The sequence below is a fragment of the Tachysurus fulvidraco genome, chromosome 25 (genome assembly GCF_022655615.1).
Source record: "Tachysurus fulvidraco isolate hzauxx_2018 chromosome 25, HZAU_PFXX_2.0, whole genome shotgun sequence".
NCBI classification, from domain to species: domain Eukaryota; kingdom Metazoa; phylum Chordata; class Actinopteri; order Siluriformes; family Bagridae; genus Tachysurus; species Tachysurus fulvidraco.
Window position 1 is genome coordinate 2,586,869 of NC_062542.1, and position 15,436 is coordinate 2,602,304.

General features: G+C 41.4%; 1 protein-coding gene across 1 annotated transcript in view; it reads right to left on the reverse strand.

Moving 5' to 3' along the window:
• The window catches only part of csmd3a (CUB and Sushi multiple domains 3a), a 252,962-nt gene extending 237,811 nt beyond the window's left edge, over positions 1 to 15,151 (reverse strand). Inside the window, exon 1 of the mRNA XM_047808368.1 lies at positions 14,691 to 15,151. Coding sequence (XP_047664324.1) covers positions 14,691 to 14,847 — 157 coding nt within the window. The 5' untranslated portion in view covers positions 14,848 to 15,151. The remainder of the gene's footprint in view (positions 1 to 14,690) is intronic.
• Positions 15,152 to 15,436: the final 285 nt, after the last annotated feature.

Here is a 15,436-nt window from a genome sequence, read left to right on the forward strand (position 1 = left end):
ACTGTGGAGCTTTTTTAATATCTAAGAAGTTACAGAAAAATAAACACATCAACCTCAATAGGTCTGTTTGCCAAATTTGATCAAATACCGTACATCGCATCAGACTAACGGCTTCATTATCCAGGTCAAACGAACACGTCGCCTCTTCGCTGAGACGCGGTTGAATAGCATTCGGTGGTTTTATATGAAGAAATAAAGAAATATAGAAATAAAAGCTCTGCATGCGCACAATATTGGAACAGTTCAGAGTTCAGAGACCTTCATTAACATAAAAAAAGTGTAAGTACGATCATGTCTTAGTTTTATGTATTTATTTATTTAGTTAGTTATTTCATATTACCAGATTTATTTATTTATTTGTTTGTTTGTTTGTTTGTTTTATATTACCAGATTTATTTATTTATTTATTTATATATTTATTTTTTGTTTGTTTATTTATTTATTTAGTTAGTTAGCTAGCTAGTTAGTTGGTTATTTTATATTACCAGATTTATTTTTTAATTTTTTTATTTATTTATTCATATATATTTGATTATCAGTCAGACCCATTTCTATCTCTCTTCCGTGATGCAGCACGGCGTCTACGTGATCCACCCATCACCATGATTACACGCCGCCATTCCCAGCCCTGACACCGCGATGGCTGATACGGGGTCGTCATAAATCGTAAATAGGAAGAGTATTAAGTGTGCGGCGGGGCAGGGTGGACGGGAGAACGCAGGTCGGTCATATGAATCAGCATCTAAACACATCAATCTCCTTCAGAGAGAAGAGAAGGAGAGCTAGAGATGGAGCCCAGCTGCTGCATTCGCTTAAACAGATCCACTCCATCCTGAAAGCCCTGCTGCTCCCCGTACCTGCTGCATGGAGAGCCATCAAGACTGATTTGTTTGTAGTGTGAGAGCAGCAGGGGCAAAGATGGCAGCAGAGCTCCATCTTATTACAACACACACACACACACACACACACACACACACACACACACACACAGGAATGCACCTGACAGATTCCACATGCTCCGGGATTCGTACGTCTAACGGAGCGGTCCTGAGATTCAGAGGAATGACATTCAAGGAAATACCTTTTGTAGCATTGTGTGAGGAATAAAACTAGAGACGGCACTGAATGAACCACTAAAACCAGACGGATACCGAAACCCACGAACCTCAGAGTGGCATTTATCCGTTTGTTTATCTATCTATCTATCTATCTATCTATCTATCTATCTATCTATCTATCTATCTATCTATCTATCTATCTATGTATTTATTTATTTAATGTATCTAATAAGAAGAAATAAATATGTTTTATATTCCTATTTAAATATGAACCATACAAAACTGTGGGTTTCAAACAAAAAGTCTTTTTTTTTTTTTTGAATTACTAAATAATCAAATAATAACATTTCTAAAAATTATTCATTCATTCATTCATTCATTCATTCATTCATTCATTTTCTACCCCGCTTATCCGAACTTCTCGGGTCACGGGGAGCTGTTCCTATCTCAGGCGTCATCGGGCATCGAGGCTGGATACACCCTGGACGGAGTGCCAACCCATCACAGTGCACATACACACTCTCATTCACACACACTCACACACACACACACACACACACACACTACGGACAATTTTCCAGAGATGCCAATCAACCTACCATGCATGTCTTTGGACCGGGGGAGGAAACCGGAGTACCCGGAGGAAACCCCCGAGGCACGGGGAGAACATCCATCATTTAAATTATTTATAATAAATATAAAAATTATATAAATATAATATATCCTAAAATTAGTTATAAGTCAGTTATTTTATAACTATAATAATAATAATATAAAGAAGGAAAAAAAATAGATTTTTCTAAAAAAATATAAAAGAAGATGATTATTTTTAGATAACCGCACGTTTTTTTTCTCTTACACCGCAGCTCCTTCACCAGGACTCTTTTAACATTAATAAAGCAAAATTCCCAGATTGTCCTGTTAGCGCAGGATCCTGCGTACTGTAGCGCAACTACATGCGTACTAATGTGCGACTTCGCCTTTCAGTATGGCCGAGCGCTAACACCGGAGACTCCGTCCAAACATTACGAAGCAACATCTCGTCCGGAAAAATATCTAACGTATTAATACAACTCTGTATTAATATAACTCCTTGATTTCTTTAAATATTAATGACCCAACATCCACTTCGGACCAAATCAGTCCGAGATTTTTATACCGGTGTTTTATATGTTATTCCTCAAGGATATCCTGGAACACCCCTCTCCTCCCCCACCCGAAAAACCCTCCCTATTTATATCATGATGTAATAAATATTCATTAGTCCACACTGACTGCTTTAATTCAGAGTTCACTATCGATTGTCACCGAGTGCAGGAATTACCCAGCATGCTCTTCCCTACATGAAATCGGCGCAGATCAAAACACGACCGCTCGCCTTTTGAAGCCGGTAAGACTGAGAAAAAAAGGTCAAGCCGTGATCCTTATCACGTTCCTGGAGTGGCTGATCAACACGGTGTGTACTTTCCTCCTAACTGTTTCATTGACCTGGGTGTAGCTCATTCTGCAGCCAACCGCGTCGTCGAGACGCTTATCACTCTCTGTCAGTCGCCGCCGGAAGGTCGAGGGTTGATGAAGGAACTCAAAAGAAAGGATTGTTGTATCGAATATTTTATAGACAAGTGAAAAATGATGTGCTTCCTGTCAAACGGGGCAGTGTTGGCTCAAGGCTCTGGGTTGTTGATCAGAGCTGCCATTGTTGGGCCCTTGATCAATGCCCTTAACCTTCTCCCTGTGCTCTGACCCCAACCTTCAAACTAGCACGAAGTCACGGTATTCAAAGAATTTCTCTAGATTCAATACAAAGAAGATTTCTTCTTCCTACTTGATGACCAATGTACTAATGTAGATGGCTTCCAAATCTCAAATCTGCTGTCATTTCCGTATACAGATTCAGACTTCCATAGCTTTGGGTCATGACCGAAAGGACGAGATCCCGGATACAAGCGGCCGAAATTAGTTTCCTCCGTAGGGTGGCTGGGCGCTCCCTTAGGGATAGGGTGAAGAGCTCGGTCACTCGGGAAGGAGCTCAGAGTAGAGCCGCTGCTCCTCCACATCGAGAGGGGTCAGCTGAGGTGGCTCGGGCATCTGTTCCGGATGCCTCCTGGACGCCTCCCTGGGGAGGTGTTCCGGGCATGTCCAACCGGGAGGAGGCCCCGGGGAAGACCTAGGACACGCTGGAGGGACTATGTCTCTCGTCTGGCCTGGGAACGCCTCGGTATTCCCCGGAAGAGCTGGAGGAAGTGTCTGGGGAGAGGGAAGTCTGGGCATCCCTGCTTAGACTGCTGCCCCCATGACCCGGCCCCAGATAAGCGGTAGAAAATGGATGGATGGATGGATGGATGGATGGATGGATGGATGGATGGATGGATGGATGGATGGATGGATTCAGACTTCCATATATGGTCATATTGCGCTGTAGACATTTTTGCAAACTCGACTGAGGTAAAATCCACAGGAGAATTTTTTTTGGATGCTCCCCAAAGCGCCAACTGATGCCACATTGATTCCTCTCTCAGGCCACGACCTGGAAATCGACTGAATTCCACCATCTTTGAGGAAGTAGCGATGACCAATCAATGAAAGCTTTTGGATGCAGGATAGCCATAAATACACAAAAGGAGTCAGTATGAATAGAGGAGTTGGTTAGAACCTGACATTGGTTATGCTCTGACTGAGAAGATTCACCAGAATTAAATGGTTGTGTGATCGTGGAGAGCTGCATCTCTAGTGGGCGGGAATTTCATTCATTCATTTTCTACCGCTTATCCGAACTTCTCGGGTCATGGGGAGCCTGTGCCTATCTCAGGCTAACCCATCACAGAGCACACACACACTCTCATTCACTTTTTTTCGCAAAAAAAAAATGAATTAAAAAATATGAACCAAGATGGCCACCCATAGAACGTTCCAGTATGTCCGTGGTTACAAATTCCAGTACATCAAACAAAACCATCAAACCGCTAACACCACTTCAAAATCCTTACAAAGCCTTGTGTGAAAGTTTCTTAATCCCCCATGATGTAGAATCGTGTTTATACACAAACAAACCAGATGGTTTACAGTTTAACGAGCAAATTACGTGACACTTCAGTGAGTATCGTGGTTTTTCGTTCGATAAATAAGATATTGCCGATTTCTTTCGGTTCTCTCGGTAGGAGGAGCTCAGAGGCGAAAGGAACGGAGATGGTGAAGGTAAAGAAGTATGAAATGCGGGATAATCTGAGGCTGTGAGTTAGAGGTTTGGGTTTTTTTTTTTTTTGGTTTGTTTGCTTGTTTTTTTTTCTACTAAATTAGTTACAAAACAGATCATTAAATTTAACTGGTTGAGAATTTTAGATGAATGAAAAATACAGACATTCAGTTTAACCAGCATATCTTAAAAAATAATAGGGTGATAGGGACGAGAGAGAGAGAGAGAGTGAGTGAGAGAGAGAGAGAGAGAGAGAGAGAGAGAGAGAGAGAGAGAGAGAGAGAGAGAGAGAGAGAGCAATCCGTCCTCTGCAAATGACCCAAAATGCAGCTGCCCGGCTTGTTTTCAACCTGCCAAAGTTCTCCACCCCAACACCCCCCCCCCCCCCAACACCCGATGCGATCCCTCCCCTGGCTTCCGGTAGCTGCACGCATCCGATTCAAAACACTGATGCTGGCCTACAAAGCCGAAAATGGACCAGCTCCCTCTTACCTCAAAGCCCTCATCACTCCTCGCACTGCACCCCGTAACCTCCGATCTACCAGCACTGCTCGACTGGTTCCACCATCTCTCAGGGTAAGAGGCAAGTATACTACAAGACTCTTCTCTGTTCTGGCACCAAGGTGGTGGAACGAACTTCCCCTAGAGGTCCGGACAGCTGAGTCACTGGCTATTTTCAAGCGGCGGTTGAAGACCTACTTGTTCAGGAAACACTTCAACTAGCACTTCTTTCCTTATCTTTTGCATTTATTAAAAAAAAAAACCTTTGACACTTTTTCATTGTAACTTTGACCAAATGTTTTAAACTCATGGTATCTTAAGTATGTAACCTAGTGAGCAGCATTAATGTATTCAATGTTAGAGATCTAAGCACTTATGTACGTCGCTCTGGATAAGGGCGTCTGTCACATGCTGTAAATGTAAATGTAAATGTAGAGAGAGAGAGAGAGAGAGAGAGAGAGAGAGAGAGAGAGAGAGAGAGAGAGAGAGAGAGAGAGAGAGAGAGAGAGAGAGTTCAGAGTTAAAGATAAGCGAGAGCACCTGAATCATTAGAAAATCTCTCAGCCTATCTTCAGGAGCATTAAATCAGACACCCTTACGTGACTGATCATGCACCAGCGCAGCCAATTAAGAACATTTTCCTGTATTTCACAGATCTGCTATGATTTTACTGTCAGGAATAAATGTAATGTTTGCTAAATGATGGCCATCTGGGGTTAAATTTGAGCCCGAGGCACGATGTCGGCTCTCGGCGGTGTGAGGAGGTTTGAGCGGCGCGCCGGTCAACATGATCTCAGGTCTCGGATCTCAGGTGTGATGTTGTCTGAGATTTAACCAAACACAGACGAGCGAACGGTTTTAGATTGCGATCACACAGCGCAAATATGCAGCGGGAAGGAATAAACATGATGGACTGGAAGAAAATGCTGCAGTACGTAGACATTACGGCTCGTTAAAACCGCTCGCACACTTTGCCAGTGCATTCATCTTCTTTGCAGAGAGCTTAGACGGTAATTCAGCGCTTCAGGCTGGAGCACGGGCCGTTATTTACTCAAGCCGTTTTCCATTTTTCACTTACATATGTTTTTCTATCCCTCCTTCTTTTCCTCGTTTTTTTTTTATTTAATATTTAAAATGGGATATTTGTCGACAACTCAATTACGCGTGAATAATTAAACAGATCGAAGACATGCACGCTCGTTCAGCCTCGCTGCTTCCGTTGTTTTTGTTTTGTCTTTTTGTTTTTTTTATTTCTACCCTGCCGAGTTAATTAGGGGTTTGTAATCAAAATGGTGCAATTATTCTTCAATAATGGAGGATGAATGTAACTACCAATTGTCACGTCAACCCTAATTTTGACCCTTAAGCCCTTGTAAACACTGCATACTTATTTTTTGACACCCCTCGCTTCCCACTTCCATTTAATCACATAATTACACTATTACATCACTTGCATTTACCACAGAGCTTAGGAGTTCTCTCGTTTTCATTTTGGGGATGAATTTTACAATAGAGGTACTATGTTTTCACCCTATATAATGTTGGGGGGAGGGCGGGGGGCTACAATAATGTGCATGTGAGTGTGTGTGTGTGTGGGGGGGGGGGTGTTGTAAACTTTTGCATTCAGCTGTATTTTCACCGCTAGCGCAGCTTCATGTAATGGCCTACTGCTCTACCTGCTATCTCCTTGGCAGGAAAGTGTTAATTTGTTTTTTCAGTAAAAACAGCAAAGACTAAGTACAGTATAGTGTAGCTGCCAATGATGCGTTTCTATAGCAACAGCTAATTCTTTTTAACCAAGTGTTGTGCATGGGGAAATCGTCAGAAAAGGTGAGTTTACATGTCCTGATTTTTAGCTTCATTTTTGGGTTGTTTTGTTTTCTCTTTTTTGTTTGTTTGTTTGTTTGTTTGGTCTACTTCTATGATTCTGTTTTGTCTATTGTTTGTTTGTTTGTTTGTTTGTTTGGTCTACTTCTATCATTTTGTTTTGTCTTCTTAATTTCAAAAGACAGAGATAAACAAAGCAAGTGACGAAACAAGCAACTGTTTCTAGCTGCTATAATATGAGCAAGAACAATTGCTCACTTGTATAATGGACGTTCCAGGCTAGAGAAATTTAGCTATAAATGGATTTTAAAAAAAAAACATTAATCGAGTGATTTATTTTTAGTAGGTTTATCTAACACATGGGTGCAGGGGTCTGTCACAGAAGACTCGGGGCATGAGGGTCACAGCATGTGGGGTGTCCACACATCACAGGGCACAATCTCTCTCACTCACACACACACACACACACACACACACACACACACACACACACACACACACTATAGACAGTTTAAAACAAAAAACATATGTCTATAGACTGATAGAAGAGTCCATAGACCCCTGAGGAAACCCCTGAAACACAGCAAGAACATTCAAACTCCATACACACATAATGAGGTATAAATCAAACCCCCAACCCCATAAGTACAAGGCATTACTATTAACCACTACCACTAACCACCACCATGTCTAGTGCACATCCATATTCATCAACTCCATTCATCACACTACAGTTTCCTATAACAACACAACCGCACGTGTTTTATTCCTAACATACTGTAGCTGTATAACACTGAACAAACGTACCAATCATCTGCAATCTTACGCCCTTAGTGCCGAAATCTAGGTGTAGAAATTTTCATCATGCTGTGGAAATTCCTCCTGCAGTTACATAACCAATAAAGCGACGATCGTGCTGTCAGTGTTATGGCTGTAATAATCTCACCATCACACGCTTATGCTCTCAATAACGCCTGTTTATTCTGAAAGGTCAAGCGCCCCATCGCGTGCAATTCGCTCTCTCATGGATGATTGAAGCTTAGTGCAGCGCTGTCACCTCACACGTGTTGAGTCTGTAATCAAGATCTAGAGGAGCACATTGTAAACGTGCGTAAATCATTAGACTTGGCGAAAAGAGCCCTGTTTACGGCCAAGACAATCATCCTGACAGGCAGCAGGATTCAAACCGGTCACAATAATCACCTGGGACTTACATACTGATGTATGAGCACAGTTAGGGTTGGGGTTGGTTTAACGGTTCAGTGAAAATAAATAGAAATACAAAAATGACGCTTGTGACCTTGGGTAGTTCTACCAGTTTACACCGCAGTACTGAATTCTCCATTCTGATTGGTCAGAGGTTGTTTTAGGTTTATGGTAAAGGAATTAACCCTTGTATGGTGTTGGGGTCATATTCATTCATTCATTCATTCATTTTCTACCGCTTATCCGATCTTTTTGGGTCACGGGGAGCCTGTGCCTATCTCAGGCGTCATCGGTCATCGAGGCAGGATACACCCTGGACGGAGTGCCAACCCATCGCGGGGCACACACACACTCTCATTCACTCACACACACACACACACACAATACGGACAATTTTCCAGAGATGCCAATCAACCTACCATGCATGTCTTTGGACCGGGGGAGGAAAGTGGAGTACCCGGAGGAAACCCCCGAGGCACGGGGAGAACATGCAAACTCCACACACAAGGCGGAGGCGGGAATCGAACCCCCAACCCTGGAGGTGTGAGACAAACGTGCTAACCGCTAAGCCACCTTGCCCCCCGAGGTCATATTCATAAACATCAATAGTTTTGAAAAACTTTGCTTCCTTGTAAATCTGTTAATTTTTTCCTCACTCATAACTTGATTAAATTTGATTTTCTTTTTTATTATTATTACATCTTATTAAATAACAAAAAAAAAAAACGAGTAGCACTTTAAATGAAAAAATGTGATGTAATAAAGTTAAAGGGCAAATATTAACCATATATGCTGTTTATATCGCTTGTAATTGGGATGAAGTAAACATCTGTAGAGTATTTTAACATACGTAAAATTTTTGGTTGCGTTCAATTAAAAACCCCAAAATGCAGCGGGTCAAACTGACCCACGAACACCGGCTGAGTAACAAAAATACGAACGACGTAACAAGGGTTAACATATCGTATAGAATCAGATTTAACGAACGGTTGATGAGGAAACGTTTACAAAACGTTCATGATATGAAGAAGCCTCCAGTGTCATTTTTGACTCAACATCAAAGATAAAAACAAGAAGCAACCAATGTCCAGAGCTGGAAAATCGTACACAATAAAAGGAAGCGAGTTGCATCAAAGATGATATTAAATGTAACTCTAAATGAATACAAATTGTTTTAGTGAAAATAAGACGCCTTTTTGGTGAAAGGAAAGTCTCCATGTTGGTGACATTAACGCGTCGATTATTTATCCTATAATGGCACACACCCAGCACGATGTGATGGAACGTACGAGTGTAAAAAAAATCAGGCTACAGTAACTGATACCGCAGAGTGCTGGCAACCCGGAAATGAGCGACCGTTATATCTCTGCTTGATGAGTCGCTGATTATCACGGCACAGCAACGCTCACCGACACAGCAGCCCCATGCCGCCATCTGAGCTGATGACAAAAATAAAGCCTGCACGTTTACCCCATAATGTCTATGACACTGCTCATTTAACACAATTAGCATGGTGTGTTCAGCCATGTTAGGGCGAATTGGAAAATAAGTTTTTCCTCACAGAGAAGTTTTTGTGTGAAAGAATTCGTTTCGAAGGGGGGTCGGGGGTCGGGGAGTGGTTTGCAATCGTTAGACAGAGCCGGCGGCAAAAGCAAAAAAATTTAAAAAAAAAGCCGCCAATCGATAAAATCAAATCTCATGAAAAGTTATTTCTTCACTTTCCTCCAGTTAACCGCAGCCCAGATTTCTGAGAAAGAGTCTGGCTTATTACAGATGGATCAGGAAATGATACTGAAAATGATTTCAAAATCATCTCTGCCACTGCTTTAACCCACGTCTTAACATCAGCGGGTGTGGATCTTCTTCCATTTCCATTTGTAAAGACAAGGTGTTGAGGTTGAGGTTGAACGTTGGAGTGAAAGAATTCGAGTGTCCTGACTCTGACTCAACCCCACTGAACACCTTCAGGATGAACTGGAACTGGAGTCTCCTCAACATCCTGACATCAGAATCTGATCTCACTGATGCTCTTGTAGCTGAATGAACACTAATCCCCACAACCACAATCCAGCATCTAGTGAAAAGCCTGGACCTGGAAGCCAGACCTGTAGCTGAACCCTACAAAACATCGCCTGGTGCTCGAGACTTCCATCAATATCCACATTGCTGCTGTTGAGTAAATAACACGTTCCTCGTCGTCCTGCAGGTTCCTCTGGTGTTCACGTTATTCTTATACCATCTCTTCATGCATCACTTCTCATTCTCTTTCTCACTGTTCCTTCATCACAGAGTAGGAACAAAGTTCACTTCCTCTTGAAGCCCTTCAGACACAAACAAAGACAAAACACAAAGCTAAAGACCTCCAGAGCTACTAACATGGCAAGAAAAAATGATTTATGCATGCAAACGTATGTCATCGGGGGAGATTTCTGCTTTAACTTACATCACACAGCCCTATGACACCAAACAGCCTTGTGACATCAAACAGCCTTGTGACATCAAACAGCCTTGTGACATCAAACAGCCTTGTGACATCAAATAGCCTTGTGACATCAAATAGCCTTGTGACATCAAACAGTCTTGTGACATCAAACAGCCTTGTGATATCAAACAGCCTTGTGAAATCAAACAGCCTTGTGACATCACACAGCCCTGTGACATCACACAGCCCTGTGACACCAAACAGCCTTGTGACATCAAACAGCCTTGTGACATCAAACAGCCTTGTGACATCAAACAGCCTTGTGACATCAAACAACCTTATGATATCAAAGTCTTGTGACATTGATGTCAATGTCACAAGACTTTGATATCAAAGTCTTGTGACATCAACATCAAACAGACTTGTGACATTGACATCAAACAGTCTTGTGACATCAAACAGTCTTGTGCCATCACACAGCCTTGTGACATCAAACAGTCTTGTGACATCACACAGCCTTGTGACATCAAACAGCCTTGTGACATCAAACAACCTTGTGACATCAAATAGCCTTGTGACATCAAACAGCCTTGTGACATCAAACAGCCTTGTGACATCAAACAACCTTGTGACATCAAACAGCCTTGTGACATCACACAGCCTTGTGACATCACACAGCCTTGTGACATCACACAGCCTTGTGACATCACACAGCCTTGTGACATCAAACAGCCTTGTGACATCAAACAGCCTTGTGACATCACACAGCCTTGTGACATCACACAGCCTTGTGACATCACACAGCCTTGTGACATCAAACAGCCTTGTGACATCACACAGCCTTGTGACATCACACAGCCTTGTGACATCAAACAGTCTTGTGACATCACACAGCCATTTCCTGAGCTCCCATCAGCTTACATGTCTGAGAGTAACACATGGATAAATCCTTCTAAGTCCTTCAGCAGTGACGACTGATGCAGGTGCAGCCTGATAATTTCTGATTTACTTCTGTTACAAAAAAAATATAGAAAAAAAATCTTTTTGGTCCACCTTACAAATCCCTTCAATTAGTAAGTTGTTGCCATAGAAACGATAACGTGTTTATTATACACACCTGTGGTAGATAAAGAATTGACACTTTTTATGACTCGGACTTTTATCTTTTCTCACTTTGATCTCATTTAATAAAGAATCATTTGTCTCTACACGAGAATGCTCCGCTTCACTCTTCACACTCTTCACAGAGATCGGCTTTCCGTCCGCATTAACACGCCTCGTCCGTCTGTTTCAACATATTCATATGGTGCATACAACATTTTGAGGTCAATCGCTTCTAAATTGAAAGTTGGCATGGGGAACGTACAATTTAGACAAAGTACGGTGACAGATGTTGCTTAGCTCGGAATTAATACGTGGTTTATTAGAACTTCAGCTGAATTTCAATGCAAAAGTTAATGAATGGTGTTATTTACTTTGGCGACAGAGAAAGCCCACGCAGTCTGTGCTTTGCCTTTCATGTAATTGTGATATGACTATGATAAAGTGCACTGTACTTGTATGAGCATCAATTATAATTTCATTTACTTTGGTTTTACACTTTAGATCGTGCCATACATGCAGCCTGCTCAGACAAGGGTGTTAATTACAGTTTGTAGATTAGAATTGACACCCTAAGATGGATTTCTCTGAGTGTTACAGTGTTTATTAGGTGAACTGTTCAATAGTGGAACAATGTGTTTGGTAAGACAGGGGGAACTGCACCGTTCTAGCACCACGGTGATGATAGAATGATCAATTCTGATTGGTTAGAAGTATGTGTGTGTGTGTGGGGGGGGTGATTTGATTCATGATATTGGATTTCTGATTCGATTAAAAAAACTGGCTTGATGATTCGATTCGATTCACAATAACAGCTTGTTGATTTGATTCGATTCACAATACCGGCTTGTTAATTTGATTCAATTTAATTGTCATAATATTATGATAATGACAGAAAAGACTGATTAGAGACTCTGAAAAGACTATGATTTTTTAATCATAACAATGACACAAATATTTTTTTTTCCATATAAAACTACATAAATCAAAAATTGCTACAAACAGATTATTAATTTTCTAAACAAAATGTGCTACAGGTTTACCATCTCTTTAAATAAACATATTATATATATACAATACAGATTATGTTATAAAGAAATTATTATTTAATTTCTCTGTTCTGAAGATTTTCTTCCCATGATGGAAAAATGTTACCTTTGATACTGACACTGGAGACTCCTTCTATATCCATAAATGTTTAATGAAAGTCTTTATAGAAAACACTGCATCAGTGATTACATCAGTATAAAAGTCTTTATAGACAACATTGCATCACTGACTACATCAGTATATATATATATATATATATATATATATATATATATATATATATATATATATATATATATATATATATATAAGAAAATCTTCAGAACAGAGAAATTAAATAACATAATTTCTTTATAACATAATCTGTTGTTGTGAGAGAGAGAGAGAGAGAGAGAGAGAGAGAGAGAGAGAGAGAGAGAGAGAGAGAGAGAGAGAGAGAGAGAGAGAGGTTAATGTTTAGCACCTAGCACAGTGCTTCTCAAAGCATTTATGAAGGGAAGGACCAGGGGTCCATGGAATTTAAAAGCACTCAACAGCAAAATCCACCATTATGAATATTTTTATGTTTTTAATTGAGTTATTAAAATTTGACTCATCACTTGAAGCCTACAAACCTTGAACCTGATGAATTCTCTGGGTGGAAATTTCAGGTAAAAAAATTTGGGGGCCTAAATAAAAAGCCAAAATATTACAGCTTGTTTTAAATGAATAATTGAATTATGTTCAAAGGGGCTTGCAAAATTTGTCTGTCTAGAAAACTCCTAAAAACCCGTTCCACAAGATTCAATAAGACGATAAATGGATAGCAGCTGACTTCATAATAAAATAAAATTTGTAGGAAAACTGTTGTGGTGTAAGAGGAATAAAACACATCAACTCGTGAGGTTATTGGCCTGTAATCATCTTCGGAGTCGCAAAAAACGTCACACCGTGCTGTCATTGATTACTGTTCTGTTCAGACAGATCTATTACTTTTTCAGCCATCGAGTACTTTATGACAAAGAGCAAGGTCAAAAGATGTAGATACAAATGTCCATATAGAAATCGATCAATCAATCAATCTCCTGCCCTTACACAAGATACACAAATATTTTGTTTTCCAATTTTCTGAATTTCATAGAATTCCCATGTGATCAGTATAAAATGACTTCACACTCAACGCCACTTGGATGCTCTGAGCCTCTGAGACAGATCCTGGTTATAAAGAAATCCAGCAGAGGATTCACTTTAAAATGAGTTCATGGGCCGTGTTTCCAAAGTGACAGGAAGAAATGACTAGAATAATCATAGAGGAGAAAATCATGACCATGTGAATAATTAATGTGTCTGCACACTCATGTTTGCAAAGCTTGGCCTGATCTTAGAAGTCAGGTCCAAAGCCAGTCACACAGATTTATTGAGACTTCACCATGCAGAATGCCCAAGGTAAAGAAGAAGGTGCGCACCATGAATAATGAATCATATAACTCTAATCATGAGAAAGTATGGATCAGCTGCCAGGACACGACGATGCGCAAACACAGGGATCAAAGAAACTGATAGAAAAGGAAAAGATAGGAAAGACAGAGTGCTTCAATGGTTTGTCTTTTTTTTTAGCACTCAAACATGCCGTCTTTCACGCTCGTGTGTGGACTGCGCAGTCACGCAGACGCGTCTGCGCATGCGCGCGCAACAATTTCTTTCCTCATCCTCCATTCCCACTCAGCATCATCTATCATTATCAATACGACTCCAAAAACATCTGTCTTTTCTCATCTCTACGGCTTGAAAACTTTAAAACAGCACTCGTTGATGTTCAAGTTGTAGAGTTTTGGCTTTTATTATTTTTTGTCATTAGACTGCAAACTAAATTCTGTTTCCGTGCAAAACTTTTTAATCGGATCTTTTTTTTTTTTTTTTTTTTGCCAAACGTGTGAATGAGATTACACGTGAGCACTTTGGATAAAAATAAAGCCCAAGCATACGGAGTTGTTTATCAACCACAAGACCACCGGGGTCCCGAAAAGGACTGTTTATAAGCGCAATAAAGCCCAGCTGAGATTTGGATGAAATTGCTCAACACTGCAAAAAAACACTGCGCATCAGCCTCCAGCACGTCCACTAAGGTGTTAATGCATTATGCAGACAAGACTCCAGTGATGCACAAGATCACAGACACTAAACACAAAATTATAACTATGATAATGAATAAGCAATGCATTTATTTCCATATCATTTCCGCAATATGAATTGATTGCGCATATAATGATGCGTAATAACGCATAATAATATGTGACCATAGGTCGGTGCAAAATCAGCGCCTTTTCGGTGGCACCGTGGCCCGCTTACTTACCTTGCGCGCGTGTGCACATCAGAGAAAACACGACGTTCCAAATGACAAATCCGCCTTTGATCCTGGCAGCTTTGGCGCGAGAAGAGTCCGCGCGAGAAGAGCACCTGGCGCATCCTCCGTCGGAAAGGAGTACAAATCCACCGCGAGACTCTGTCATGTCGGAGCGTCTTGGCGAATAAAAAAACCGGCTCTGTTTCCCCCCCGCGCGCGAAGAGGCTGGTGCTGAGCGGTCGGGGAGCGGCGTTACGGCGTTACGGTGCGCGAGACGCGGGGACAGGACTCAACCATCTCGGCCGACGGGGGAACAGAGTGCAGTGCGCGCGCCTCCGGAGCTCCTCGGCACGAGCCGTCCACCCGACAGCATGTGGGTGCCGCTTTTTAATCAGCGCTCAAAACACACACTCACACACACACACACACACACACACACACACATACACACACACTCTCTCTCTCTCTCTCTCTCTCTCTCTCTCTCTCTCTCTCTCTCTCTCTCTCTCTCTCTTTCACACACACACACCTACACACATACACATCCAAAAAAAAAAAAAAATACAAATAAAAATAAAAAAAATGTTCCAAGGTCTGATCCACGCGCGCAGGTTCCTGGTACGTTTTAGAGCAGCTAGAGAAGACGTGTTACAGCAGAAAGTCGGAGCGCGCGAGCCTCGGTGCGTGTGATACGCATGCAACTTTTCCTAGCTGCGGATTTGTGGAGTCTGCTTAGAATGGAAATCGAGTTCTGA